This window comes from Athene cunicularia (assembly GCF_003259725.1).
Source record: "Athene cunicularia isolate RWA chromosome 5 unlocalized genomic scaffold, athCun1 chr5_part4, whole genome shotgun sequence".
NCBI lineage: Eukaryota > Metazoa > Chordata > Aves > Strigiformes > Strigidae > Athene > Athene cunicularia.
In genome coordinates, this window is record NW_020799104.1 from 103,212 (window position 1) to 118,272 (window position 15,061).

The 15,061-nt window shown below is 39.9% G+C and overlaps 1 protein-coding gene across 1 annotated transcript in view; it reads left to right on the forward strand.

Annotated features, from left to right (window-relative positions):
- The window catches only part of HSD17B12 (hydroxysteroid 17-beta dehydrogenase 12), an 82,092-nt gene that overhangs the window by 44,249 nt on the left and 22,782 nt on the right, over positions 1-15,061 (forward strand). The window contains exon 4 of the mRNA XM_026850932.1: positions 11,417-11,527. Coding sequence (XP_026706733.1) covers positions 11,417-11,527 — 111 coding nt within the window. The remainder of the gene's footprint in view (positions 1-11,416; positions 11,528-15,061) is intronic.

Below are 15,061 nucleotides of genomic sequence, written 5' to 3' on the forward strand. Positions count from 1 at the left end.
GTTCTGTGGGTGTCTAGTGACGTCCTTGCAAAAAGACTTTGTTTATATATCAGCTGCCAGCATACAGAGTAACAGATCACATTGTAATAGCTGCTTTTAAGGATGAAAACCTGTTTAAGAAAGTTTAGCAGTTGGTGTCATGGGTTACACATAGCAGTAAGTAACCTGGCAAGTTCTAGCAGATGGTGCTTTTTCATACCTGGCAAGACTGAGTTAGCCTCTTCCAGAAAGAATGATTGGAAGCATGCTTGCTGTGAACCTCACTGCCAGAGTTGTTCTATGCAGTATTTTTGGGGTTTGTGTTGATAATTTGTAAATCCATAAAGTCAAGGAGAAAAAATGTGTAAAGGTCATTAAAACATGAATGAGGTGCTTTGCATTCCCTTTTCTGAATATAAGCTACAGTGGAAGTAGCCTCTTCCACACCTCAGATACTATGTAGATTGTGCCTGTAGGTTCAGGACTAACTCTGGGACCTAATGGTGTTGTGAGTCTTAATGTTTTACACGCTAGGTAATTGGATCAGTGGGGCAGATGACTTAGTACTCTTGAAACCTGGACAGAAGACCCAGGAGTTAGTTGTCCCTGCAAATGTTCAGGGTTGTTGCTTCCTCTGCCTGACAGTGGTTGGGTGGGGGAATAGGTTGCGTTTTCTTTAACGCACAGAGACTTACTGCCTCTCTGAGTTAACAACTTCTTTGTAACATAAGCTTATGTGGATGCCAAAACCAAGAGCCCTTGTGTTAGTCTCAGGGCCATTAAACACCTTCTGTTAAAGTAAAAGCTGCAATATATTGCTTACCGTTTTCAGTGTAAAATAAACTGAATATTACATGAAAAATGAGTATAGGATTGTTTTCACTGAGTGAAAGTCTGTTTTGCAAATCTGGTTTAAGGCAATTGGTGAAAGCTCTATTGCTGAGAGACTTAAAATTAGACCTTTTAAGAGGCTCTACGGGGAACAGTCTCTGTGGCGCAAGGAAAGGACTGGATGATGCAAACAGTGCTGTCCTCCTTCTATAACTTTGTTCTGTGAGTGTATATTTTAGTCTCTTGTCACTTTTTTAGCAGGTTGAGTTGCATTACACCAAGCCCTTTTTATCTGTCAAAGCTGTAAAAATCCCCGATAGACTTCTTTGCTGAGGAAATGGTGATAATCACTTTAAAGTTTTTTTCAGGAGTATGTTGTGAAGAAAATAATTAATCCTAGTTAGTAGCTCTTCGTAGAGAAAGAAAACTCATTGGATCTGTTTTTAACTACAAATTATTTAGGAAAAAAAATCTGTGAATATGAAAACCAAATTTTTAAATGGTGTAACTAATGGGTACAAGTACACTTGTTGTGTAACTCCTTCAGAACCTGCAACACTTCCAGTACTATATTACTTTGTGCATTAGATGTGGGCTAATTAACAATGTATTTTCCCTTAGAAGCGACACTTTGGTGAACCCTGAAAACTGTGTTTTTAAGTCTGTCTTTTGACTGCAGTAAACACTTCTCTGTGGATGCTGAATGCAGATGAAACTATCAGGGACATAAAAAAATAATGCTGAATTAGCCTAGAACCTTGTTTCACTTTTAACATTTGTTTTAATTCACATAAAGTGACTGACTTCAATGTCTTGAAAATGACTTGAGAGGAAGGGCATGATTTTTTAAAAATCCATACTATGTTACCTTTTATGTCTTAGTAAGTGACTCTTAAATTCTTACTAATTCTTCTGGTCATTCTGGAATTCACTCTGTTGAACTTAAATCTGAAAAAAAGGTGTGTTTTTTAAATCATTATTGTTCTAATAATTACAGGGCTGGAAAATCTAGACTTTTATTTGTGAAATGTGATGAAAAATTCCTGTTTACATGTAGATACGTTATCAAGTGTACACGTTGTCACAGGCAATAATATTAAGGGAAACTAAATGTTACAGGAAGTATTGGAAATAGTCCATATGCCCTTCCTAAAATGAGCTAGTAAATTAAAAATAGCTTTCTTCATGCTGTAAAAACCAGTACCACCAATGAATATCAAAAAAAGCCTTGGAGGGTGTTGAAAATAGCACTGGGAAAAGAGAAGGAACAGGGATCTGAGATGCTGCCTGTCACACAACACTAACCTTCCCACACCTCACGTTGCACTTATCTCTGAAACAGCTGGCCATCGCATCCTAACGAATGCTTTGTGGATATTTTGAGGTAGTGATGAGGAAAACCACACAAGGGCAAAACACTGCTATTCGGCATAAGCAGGACCCCAGACCTACACGAGGACGGATGCATGTGTGACGTCTGTTGGGGTCTCCAAGGCCGAGCCCCGTTGCGGCGTGCTGGAGCGAGGGGGTGTGCATGGCCAGCGTCAAAGCTGGGCTTGCCTTCCTGCCTGGAATAACGTCGACATTTGGAAACCATGCGACAACTAGACTGTGCAGCCCCCCTGGCTGTCAGCCTCTGCAGCTGTTTTTACAGGCTGCTTGATTTTGTGTTTTTAGTTAGCTTTGTAATTAGGACAAGCTTGATTTAGGAAAGCTTACAATGTTCAGCATAATATTTGGGTGAATGGGCTTATTGATCCTGTGTGTGCTAAGAATGTTTTTCTGACTTGATAAGTGTATCTTAGAAGCTGTAATATATTTTGACATAATGGGAGTCAGAGAGGAGCAAATGCAGGCAAGTATTACTAAAGCGTGTTTCTTCCTATGTTTTGTAGTAACAGTACTGCTTATACACATTAAAAACTTAAATGTCCCCTGTGGTTCAAGGGTTTGTGGACTGGCTTAGAGATCAGTCTTCTGCTCTGTCGGCTTTGAAAGCTGAGAAGTGAGGAATTGACTTGTGTATATTGAAACTTAATTATGTGTACATTTAAGAGAATGTTTAAGAGAATTGTAACATTTGAAATAAGGTCTCGCATTTTTTTACCCACTCTATACTTCTGTGTGATTAGATTTTTAAAATATTCCCTATTTTTAAGGAGCCTGTGTCCATGAAATTACACATGCAATTAGTGCAGTATGTAAGGAGTTCCCTGGCACTGTTGCATGTGTAGTTGAATGAAAGGAATCTGAACCTATTCAGTAGTGCTTTAAGAGCATACACATGTGCTTTTAAAAAAATCTGTGTTGTAACCTAGCAAGTTGTGTTAAATTGTAGGCAGGCATCTCATTGTACTATGCAGAAACTGCTACTGTATAGCATTCCTACCTGGAGACTTCTTGTGCAAACAGAGCTTTCTTTTAGCTACAACTTCAACTTTTGTTATTCTTTAGATTACCAGGACTCCAGAGTTTTATACAAATGTCTATAGTTTACATATCGTAATAAAAATCCTGCTATATCTGTTGCTGCATATTGAACTCTGGTGTTCCCTTGCAGGGGGTCTGTGCTGTGCAGCATCCCTCTGGATGAGGGTGCAGCACTAGCCCTTCATCTCCTCCTGTGCTGCTCTCCAGGCCCTGGTCTCTCTTGTTTCCTCACTGGCAGAAATGAGAAGCGTGATCCATCATGTGGGACAAGGACTGACAGAGCTACACGAATGGGAGCTCTCATTCCTTCAGAAAGAGTAGTCTCTTAGGTATTCAGTTTGTCTATGGACTTGGTAATTGAAGCATAAATAAAACCCATGTGGCAAAAGAGTCCAGAGATTTAGCTCTAGATTGCCTTTTCTCTGTCTGTTACTTGTGTTACTGGGATCTGAATCCTGAAGAACATTGCAGGTTCTCCAGGGTTTCTGCTCTTTTTGCTCCTAAGTATCCATATGCTTTTCTGGTAATTCTGTATTTCACTGTGAGTGATAGGAGGAGGTTTGTATCTCATTTTACCTGCCTTTCTCAATATCTTGGACTTCACCGAGTAACTTAAAGCTGTAATTAACAGCTGGTCTCTATTCTGCTGAAAGACAAAGCTCATTCCTTGCATTCTTAAGTCCCTCCAAAATGATCAGAAAAAGCTAGCTCTTGTTATAACCAGCTGATTTTAACATGCTTCTGTATAGTGAATAATATCAGTGGGTAATAACCATCTGCTGTCACCAGTCTGAGTTATTAGTCCTTCTGGCAAACAGATCCCATCCATACATGACACTTGGTGTGCCACTTCTGTGAACTCCGAAAGTCCCAAATGGAATAAATTCTTCCCAAAATGGATGACACTGCCTTAAAAAAACCCCAAAGACCTGTAGAGCTATCTGCAGCCACTCTATAGTCTTAAATTCTTCATTTCTGCCCTGTGTAGCTACAGTATTAAAAAGCAGGATTGCATGGTTTGCTTTCATCTCTCAGCTTCTTACCTTTCAGTGAAAGGTTACAAACTCTTTCTGGAGACTGGGTACTGAATTAGGGGGAGTTTTACTGCTGCAGTGATACTGGGAAGATGACATTTTTATTTGTGGATGTAGCTGAATCTCCTTACTTAAACAAATTTTTCCTTTCCTGTATGATGAAGAATGGAGAGCTGTTTTTCTACTGCTTCACTTGCATCTCTGGCCATTCTGAAGCTGAAGACCAAGTGAGACTTCTTTTATGGTTTTGCAAGCAGATGCTTTATACCACATCACTGTGATGGCAATATTTATATGAGACTTTGAAGGTAAAGGGATGAGATGCTTCAGTTCTAGAAAGATGTTTTTAATGTACTTTCCATGAGCTTGAAATAACTGTTCCCTGTACTTGTTTGTGATATGGGCCTCGTATCCTGAAGCTCTCTGTTGCAAAATTGACTGGATTTGTTTCAACATATATGGTGCAAATTTAAGCTGCTGTAGCCGACCGCCTTGAAACAGGTGGTACAAGTACTAATGTTAGTTTATTAAGGGTGGTGATCTTCTAGTTTCCCTGTTTCCCAGCAAGACTTTGTACCACAGACCCCTTTAACACTGACACTGTTTCTGTCAGGTAAACTGAGCAGTTTCTCCTGGCCACCAGGCTAGAGTCTGTTTGCTTGCTTTGCAGCTAAGTACACAGGGTTATCCTCCAGGGGATCCTTCTTTCAAGCCCACTACTATCTGTGTCTGAAAACTTCACTTTCGTAGCCTGTCAACCAAGATTTCAATTTAGAGGGGCTACTGCTTTTAATTATTTGCAAGCTTCAAAAAAGAAAAGAAAAATCGAAGATGCTTACCTCCTAGCCACTTTCCAATTCCTTATTAGTATTTATTTAGGATGTAGCTCACTGCAGTTTCTAACTTCCCACCTGCCATCCCCCTTTCTAAATTTCAGTGTAATCCTTTGTTCTGGTGTTCTGGGTAATGTGGTGTTATTTTACACGTGAATCTTTTTAGTAGCAAATGTGTAGCCTAGTTTGCCAGATCATTTAGACTAGTGTTTTCCTTGCGTAGCAAGACACTGGATACATTTCCTAAGTCACACGTCTCTGGCCTTTGGAGTTAGTTAAGCTTTTGCTTGTAACTAACCATCTTACAGATGAGAACTCAGGTAAGCGTTTTGTCTTTTTGGCTGTTGCTCAGGACAGTGCTGGTGTGCTTTCTGCCACTGAGTTGTCGTCCTTTATCTACCTTTCTGTCTTCAGTTCTCTGCTGCCTCAGTTGTGCCTGCTCCATGGCTGCCTGCTTGCTGAAGTGCACAGTTGCCAGCCACACCAGTATTGATATAATACTTCTTTGAGTATTATTACACCTTTCCATCCTCCAGTGCTGCAGTGTCTTTCACTTAGGATCTTGCTGGCTATAAACTAACTTAATTTGGCATCTGGAGGTACTGTTTCCATTGTAAGGTAGAAGTGGGGGTCTCCTCTGCGCCCCTTAGGCTTAAATTTGCTCTTTAGCAGCCTTCATTCTTGTGTTTGTAAGTAAACACTAATGGCACATCTGTGTAAGAGTAGATAGTATTTTTGATGACTTAAAATCATGTATGATTACACAAGTATCCTTTTAATAAACATCCTGATTTCTGATTTTAGTGTTAAACTGAGTCTCTAATGAAATTTGTTTGCAAGAACTTCCATGAATATTGTTTTTTAATTTTTATACAGGCATTGTCTAGAGTTTAGGAAGAATATTGAGATCTGGACATAGAGAATCACAGAATGGTTTGGGTTGGAAGGGACCTCAAAGACCATCTAGTTCCACCCCCTTGCCATGGACAGGGACACCTTCCACTAGAGCAGGTTGCTCAAAGCCCTGTCCAGCCTGGCCTTGGGAGGGGCAGCCACAGCTTCTCTGGGCAACCTGTGCCAGAGCCTCACCACCCTCACAGAGAAGAATTTATTCCTTTTATCTAACCTGAATCTACTCTCTTTCAGTTTAAAACCATTACCCCTCATCCTATCCCTACACTCCCTGATCAAGAGTCCCTCCCCATCTTTCCTGTAGGCCTCTATATATTATGATGCATCATTTCTTTTTGAAGCGTGAGTGTATTTAAAAGTTGATCATAGTGGAGATCCCTTAGAAGGAAGGTGTAGAATAGATGTGGCTTTTGTTTTTGCTGTCTCCATTCTACCTTCCTTATGCTTGTGAAATTCAGTAAGATAAGATCTATAAAAGCTGGAAGGGCCAAGTTCAAGTTCTGAAAAATCTAGATGTATAGAGACCTGGTGTTCATAGGAAACTGAAAAGATGTGCATGAAAACAAATGTGTGAGCTGGCACAGGCAGGATGCAGGAACAACCACAAAGCCATGGATGAAATGCAAAGTAAATTTATTCTTGTTAGCGTGTGCCCTGAGGGATCTCCACAGCAGCACCTGGGCAGAGTGGGGACACAGGCACTGCAGAGCTCAGTCCTTGCTCACCAGAAAGAGGAGAAGAGAGAAAAGATCTCAAGCATGCTGCTTTTGCCTATATATATCAGGGATTTTTGCAGGCATAGTTTTCCACTGTGCTGTGATCTTTCCCACAGCAGGGCAGGGATCTCAAGGATGTTTGATAGGGTGCCTCTGAGTCTCTCTCAAGCCTGTGTTATCTAAGTGCAGATGTTCTACCTGTCAAGCATACAAAGCTAAACAACAATTAGTATGATATACATGTTTTTTGACACCCCAGCTACAAGTCATGTGAGTGTGTTTATAATCCTCCTCGCCAATTTTCTGTTGTATTTCTACAAGTAAATGTTAACATCTTGATGTCCCCCAGCTCAAAATTGGGAAGTAATGAAAGTAAGTTACCTCTTCAATGTTAGCAGCTAAATGTCAGAGCAGTATCAACCAATGCATTCTGACAGGAAGGGGAAAGAAAAAAACATGAAGTATGACTGAGGAAGAGGAGATGGCAGTTCAAAAACCTAATATCAGATGGAGCAATCAGAGTGGATCCAGGCACACTGCACCAATTTGAAATTTGGTTGGTTCTGCTCTTGACAGCTTTAAAACCAAAACCCATGGGAGTGGTGAGGTGGTATGGGTGCTGAAAATGTGTAAGGATTTGTAGTGACTGGGCAAACAGCCGTAGGAAGAATTTGCTGAAGGCCATCAGCGTAGACATACTCAATTCAGAAGGTTTCTGAACAGAAAACTGTTGGAGCTTGGGTTAATAAATTGAGGAAACATTACTATGTACTTTCCTTATTCTTTTTACCATTTTCTTCTTTATCTGCTACAGAATACCAAATACTTATATAGATAGATCTCTGGGCAGACTTGGAATGACTACTTAAATGTCTTTATGCTTACTTTGAATAGTGGCACCTTAACCAAGCTTGAGACACTATTTAGAGTCCTCTTCTGAGGATACCAGTGTTTTCTTCCAGGGGTTATCTATAAAGCTGTGTGTATTTCAACATACAGCTTTATAGATAATGGTTTCCAGACCATCTCATCCTGTATTGTGCAGGAACACATAGAATGGGAGGTCAGTTCCTTACCACATATGCAAAAAGTGGCACTTCTTCCAGTTAAACTATGTTCCCCTTGTAATGTGGTTTTTTTGGTTGGGTTTTTTTTTTTATATATACTGCCTTTGTTTCTATGACAACTGTTTTTCGATAGGTATTGGTCTGGGACATTCCTATGCCTCTGCAGTCTGCGTCCTTGGGTTGCTATCTGGGTGTTTGAAAGAATCCATCCCACTGTCTTCTACAAAAGTTCACTTTGCCTTTTTGTGTTGTACAACATTTGTACCACCCTGCTCTATCAACATGATGGCTATTGGTTCATTCAGCCTTCCCACAGCTGTGAAGATGTTTTGTCGAGACTTTGTTTGTCAGATGATGGTGGTGTTGCAGAAGATCACGTCTGCTTTTATTAAATTACCAGGATACTGTTGTGCATAGTTGGTCTCTTGCTAAATTACCAGAAATCTTGGCTAAAGCCATAACAGGCCCTCTAAATTAACAAGTTTAGGTTAAAACCCATTTGTAGGGTCAATACTGATCTCACTTGAGTTTTTTAGTAAATGAGATGATTAAAACACAGGTGTCAATTGAAAAGTGTGAAGGAGGTCTGCTGAACTCCTTTCCCATTTTTGAGACCTTATGTGTAGGTGATGACTGACTGCTGCACAACTGTTGACAGCGTGGTGGTGTAATATCCAGTCTCTCTGCTAAGAAGCACTTGAAGTACCAGTTGCAAAGTCCAAACATCAGATTCACTTTTTAATATATCATCAGGAATGCTGGACATGCTGGCAGATAATATCAGCTCTTTCAGATCTTCTAGCTGCTGACTACAAAAACTGGCTTGATATCCTTTCAGTTCCTCTGGCTCCCAAGTACCTCATGATCTTAAAGCTCAAAGCTCCATGAAGGAGTTTTGTGTTTTCTCTTCTCGGACAGCAATAGCCCAGTCACTGCTAGATATCCTGGATTAGGACATAGCCTGCCTGCTTCTTTCTCTACTACACTACCCCTTGGGTCTTTTTGGCAGATAAAACAAGGATGTGCACTAGTGTCTCTTCTAGCCCATCTATTTGGGAACATCTTAATCCTTCTCAAGGTCAAGAAAATTCCCCTTTCCATTGTTCATACAGAGCAGAGCACACCTGTTCTCTGCACCTTGTGGTCTGACTACTAGGACAAGCCTACAGACTGACTTAATGCTATTTGTGTTGTTTGATATGGAACCATTTTATCAGATGTATCTACTAGTCTTTTTTTCTGATGTAGTGGATCATCCCACCTGTTGCAGGTTCTGGGACAGAGCACACAGAAGGTACAGGATACCTGAATGCTGGTGTTTTCGTTATCACTGAGCTGTGCTTACACAGAGCCAAGGCCTTTCCTGCTCCTCACCCCACCCCACCAGTGAGCAGGCTGGGGGTGCACAAGGAGCTGGGAGAGAACACAACCAGGACTGACCCTGACTGACACAAGGGATGTCCCAGACCATATGGTGTCATGCTCAGCGTATAGAGCTGGAGGAGAAGGAGGAAGAGGGGGACGTTCAGAGTGATGACATTTGTCTTTGAGTCACTGTTACATGTGATGGAGCCCGGCTCTCCTGGGGATGGCCGAGCACCTGCCTGCTCATGGGAAGTGGTAAATGAATTCCTTGTTTTGCTTAGCTTGCGTGTGCAGCTTTTGCTTTACCTACTAAACTGTCTTTATCTCAACCCACGAGTTTTCTCACTTCTCCGATTCTCTCCCCGATCCCACTGCGGGGGAGTGAGCAAACGGCTGTTTGGGGCTTAGTTGCTGGCTGGGGTTAAACCACAACAGTCCTTTTCTGTCCCATTGTGGAGGTCAAAGGGTTTGAGATAACACAGGTTTGATTGGAATGTGCTAGATCAAATTTATAGCTGTTATTGCTGTTCAGCTATAGCAATAGTAAGCTGTTTATAGTATTAGATCTTCAGATTTATATTTTTTTTTCTTACCTTGTCCTTTCAGTATCCCTGTAGTGATTTCAAAAGGCTTTGAAGACAGATTGGTAACAATCCTAATGATAGATCAGTAACAATCCTAATGAAGAGTGTTTAGTGTAAAAGGGCCAGTACCAACTGAACAAATCTGTGAGGATGGCGTTTGGGTCTTTTAAGCAACTCGCATTTCATGAGGCATCTGAGTGGCAGTGAAGACAGCTGCAGGTGTCAGAAAACAGTTAAAAATGGCATGTGTGGAGAAGTGTGTGACTTGGGCTTTGCTTGCCCAGTCCACTTGCACATATTAGATGTTCTAACACTGTCTTTAATTCAGTGTCCTGTAAGAACTAAAATGTGTATATGCTAAATATTAGAACAGCTGTGTTCAAAAATAGACTGTTTCTACCCCCCCAACGTTGAACTTGATTTTCTTCTGATGTGATCACAAGACTGCTGCTGCAGTAGGGGCTTAATGCTATTTACGTCGTCATTTGACATAGCAACATCTCTCAGGGGATTTTTAAACAATGCAGCTGTTCAGGAGAGATGAAGAGGCTGAGGGTGGGGAGAGGGGAAAAGGAGGAGAAATAATTTCATCTGCCATTAGGGATATTGAGGAGGGGGGAGGGGAGGCAGCCAGCAAACCAGCGAGTTCAGTAGATTCATGATTCTGCATGAATGGACAGCAGGATCATGGGAGTCGCGGCTTCCCCTTGAATGGGCAGGAGCATCATGGGAATCTGGCTGCTTCTAATCTTTTTGTGAATGATTCTTTTCCTTTAACATGGCACTGCTTTTATGAATGGCTCTGGGGGCAAAGTGCTGCAAAATCCTTCTCAAGCTGTATAGAGGTGCCTTAAGGAACGAGGGTGGGAGTCAGGTGCAGCAAAACAGAGATGCTGCGATGTTAAGCGGCTATTCTGCTCTCTTGAAGTCTGAGAGGACGTTGTACTGATTTTAATTCAGCGTAATTAATTTAGCTTGATGGAAGCAGAATTACTTTTTACATGAAGTATTTTTAAGACTTGCTTTCTTCCATTTGAAAATGCAGTTGGCTGTGCGTATTTCCCTGTTCTGTTAAGGATGGAGATGACAGCATATCAGAATGGTTTTGGAATGATTAAACTTGAAGTTCTGCTCTTTCTTGTTCACCCACCTGTTCCCTTTTTGATTTATGTTCAAAATGCTAAATATTCAGAAGCTTTTATGGCACCAGAAGTAAAATTGGAAATGGAGGACAATAAACAATTGTTTTGCTTGGTCTGAAGCAACTCATTTACCATTTGTCTTAAGTTGGAAAAAAGTGTTCTGGTCAAGTTGCACTTGAACACGGTTTTGTATGTGCTTTTTCCAATTTCTGCATTTTTTTTGATTCTGTACAAAGCTGTATAATTTGTTTCTTTGCCATCTTCATTGTCCCTTACCACAAAATGTGCTGAATCACTTGAGAATTTGTTCTCACCAGAAGTAGCTTAATGTCACAAACTTCTGTGCAGGTTACGTTAAAAGTTCAAAGATTCCTATTGCAGAGATGAAAATGTTCATGTGTAATATTAGCTACCTAAAACAATGTTTTGTAAAACCATAATAACTGATATGTTCTTAATACCTGAATGGTAATTCAACAATTTCAACCTTAAACTTTTTTAAACTTTTTTATTTTTTTTCTAGACGATAAGTACAAAGTGGAAACAAAAGTCATTGTGGCAGACTTTGGAGAGAGAGAAGATATTTACAGTAGAATCAAAGCAGGATTGGAAGGCCTGGAGATCGGTGTTCTAGGTTTGTATCTGATCTTTCTAAATCTTTCACAGTGGTGTTTCATCACGTGCCTACTAACGTTTTCCCATGTTGAAGTTTATTGAAACCAATTCACAAAAGCTAATATTTGCCTGACTAAAACTATGTTGCTGCATGTTCAATGTGTTTTTTAGCTTCCTGTTGATACACTACATGAGATGGTGCTTGCATGTATGCCGGTGTTCTAGGAACTGTGATGTTCATTGAATATTTTCGATGTGTTATTCCACGATTGCTAAAGACTGTGTATCTTATGACTGCATGCACTTGACCTAATACCATTTTAGAAACTAGGCAAGCTCCAGATACTTAGGACTCAGCTTAGCAGTAGAGCCCCACGGGAGAACCATTAACTTTTAATTATAGAGCTGTTGAAATTTAATCATTACAATGTAGCATCAAGTAACTGGCTCCCACTTCAAAAGTTTTAAGCGTGTTCTGGTGATGTTAGTAAGCTGTGGTTCTTTTGTAACTACACAATATGCCCGAGTATGGTCTGTGAAACTGTGGGAATGTAGGTGGTGTGATAGTCCTTGAGAAGACAAGGTGATCCATCCAGTTACTTTGTCGAGTGTAGAACTGAGGTGATTTCAAGAAGGTGTTGAGTGCAAGCTAAGAAGAATTTAAACATAACAGCAGTTTACCTGGACCTTTTCTGAACAGTGGGGTAAAGGCAGTTGCTTATCAGTTTTTTGGTTCTTCCCTTATATGCACAGGTATGTGCACTTCTCCTATATTTCTACAGTTACTTAATATAAGGATAAGAACCTCTGATGGTTAAACACAAGACATAGAATTTTATAAAGTCGCATGGCTCGGACATCTACTGGTGTATGTCATCCGATAAAGTATTTGTCACTACCAAATTCATTTTGCTAACCTGAAGTGCAGTAATTGGAGCTAGAATTGTTTTTTTAAAAAACATGTTTCAAAATAAATGTTACACACATGATATGTGTATTCACTATATGAACTTTGCCGATGAATCTTGTTGTACAATGTCTGCAAATAATGCCCAAAAAAATAGTGTATATAAAATCTCAATAAAAAAAAATTAAAGGATAAAGCCCCAAATGTTCCCTAATACTTCTGGCAGATTCGAGTACATACAGCTCATGACATCCAATATTTAATTGCAATAAAATTTCAAATCCATTGGAGTAACTGCAACTGCCAACAACATTTTTTGTAAAGAGTAGTTGTGACAAAGCCCTGGATGCCTTGTTTCTTGTTTTTGAAGGAAATAAGTTCCAAAGAAACTTTGAAGATTAAAATTAACGTCTGTTCTCATCTGTCCTGTCAAAATCAACTCGGGGAATGTAGGCTTGCAAGCTGCTTGTCACGTAGCAATTGCTGCAGGATAGTGTATCACTTAAATGTCTTAGAACCCCAGCAAACCTTTTACTGTGTGAGGTACATATCCACACTGTGGGAGGGTTTTTTATTATTTCTTAGGCTGTGATAAGGTTATGGTGATGCACAAAATCATGAAAAATCTGACTCTTTAGTCTTGCTTCAAGTGGGCACTAAAGCAGTGAATGTGTCTCAAATTTTGTCTAAGCTTATTACAGGAAAACAAGCTCATTCCTCAGACAGAACCTGGTTCTTGCTTTTATTTGCGTGAGCACCTTGACTAAAACCATGGTAAAAATAGCAACTTAATGCTCTAGAGTTGTGTATTCTTTAGCCGAGATCCTTCGCTTTTTTTTCTTGCAGCCATTGCCAGTGCAGGTTTACAGATATCTCTCGTCTAACTAATCACTAGCAGTTTTAGTAGATCTCATGCTTGAGATCATCAGATTACGTGATACGCAGGTTTCTTCTTTTGCCCAGATATAGCTGTATTAATAGAAAGCACTTGCCAGTGTAATTTTTCAACAGAGATGATGGCCACTCCAGAAAGACGGTATCTTAATTTTTTTAATGGCAATTAATTTTATGCTTCAGTGCATTATATTTTGAATTCAGTAGCGTTTGTGCAATTGGGAATATAGTTTTTGCTGACGTTTTTCATGTCTATGTGAGGGGAAACATGGGTTTAAATGAGAATAGCCATAAGGGATGAGTTTTCAAGTTCCAGAATATTTTCTTCTTTCAGGTCTCATCTGGAACAGTAGGTATGAGAAGTGTTGGTAGCACAACATAGTTGCCAGTGATCAATGCTGATTAACCTTATAATTGGAAACAAAGGAGTCTCCATGTATGTTGCTTAAGATCGAGCTTCTGATTATATAGTTGCACAGAATCTAACTAAAGTACTTACAGATTGAGATCCTTGTAAACTTCTTATTTGGAAGCTTCTTCTCACCCACGTACGAAGGCTAAAAGAGTTTGCATAATGTTTTGCTGTGTGTTCAAAACAGCGTCTGTCAGTGACTTCGAACATGTGCTAGCTACAGCAATATGTTAAACAAGCAGAGGTGGGAAATCTTCCTTTTGCTGTTTTTAAATCACTGTGAATCTTGAAAGAGTTTGAGCTGGACAGTGTCTTACCCAGTTGTTATCCAGATTTCTCTAGGTAAAATATGCATGTGCAAACTGAAAACTAATTTTTAATGTTCTGTTCCAAACAGCAACAAAGTATGATCTGGTAGAAAAAGATTGCTAAAAGTGGAAGGGTACATATCCGGGACCCAGTCTGCAGTAAGGGGTGTGAATTTTGTGTGACTGTTTCTGTAGCATGAATCACATAAACATTCTAAATTTGGAGAGAATAACTAAGGTTAGTCCCAAAACCCTGCAACAGTTCATAGCCAAAAATCCTTTCCAGAGAGATGAACTGAAAAATAGTTTATTTTAGGATGAAAGGAAGGAAAAAATCTGGCTCGCTCTGGCAATAGCAAGATTGGACCTTCTTCCTTTTTAAAACTTTTCTCTCTTTCTAAATATAGCAAATGTCTGCTGGGAATTTGCCAATTCCCTGTTCCCTTTGGTTCCTGTATTTTTTAAAGGTTATCTAAAAGTTAAAAATTTGAAACACACAAACATGACTAATGAACTATAAGGGTTTCCATAAATACACAAAGCTCTGGACTAAAAGAGCTATTATTCAAGGGAATCTCTGAATGAAGTTCGTGCGCTTTGCCAGAATCTCTCCTGCCCCTTCCCTGCCATCTCCTGCATCCCTATTGCTACTTAATATCTTTCAGGTTGGATGCTAAAATGATGACTTTTGGCACTGGTGTAGGGGCTATTTCGGGGTGGGTGTTTTGTGTCGGTTGTTTTTTTGGTTTTTGTTTTGTGTTTTTTTGTTTTTTTTAAAGGCATCAGTACCTTTTGATGGTGTTTCTTACCCCCCTCCCGTGTAGACCCCTTCCCCAGAGGTGTGCAGTGCAGTTGAGCATCCACAGCACTTCGGGATTCTCTGGGGTGTAAGGCACTATATAAATGTAAAATGTTGCCACAGCAACCAAATGTCACACGATTCACTTGCGTAAGATGAACAACAGATACTTAGGAAATGGAGATCCCATTTTGCTTGCCTTTTTTTTTTTTTTTTTTTTTTTTTTTTTTTTT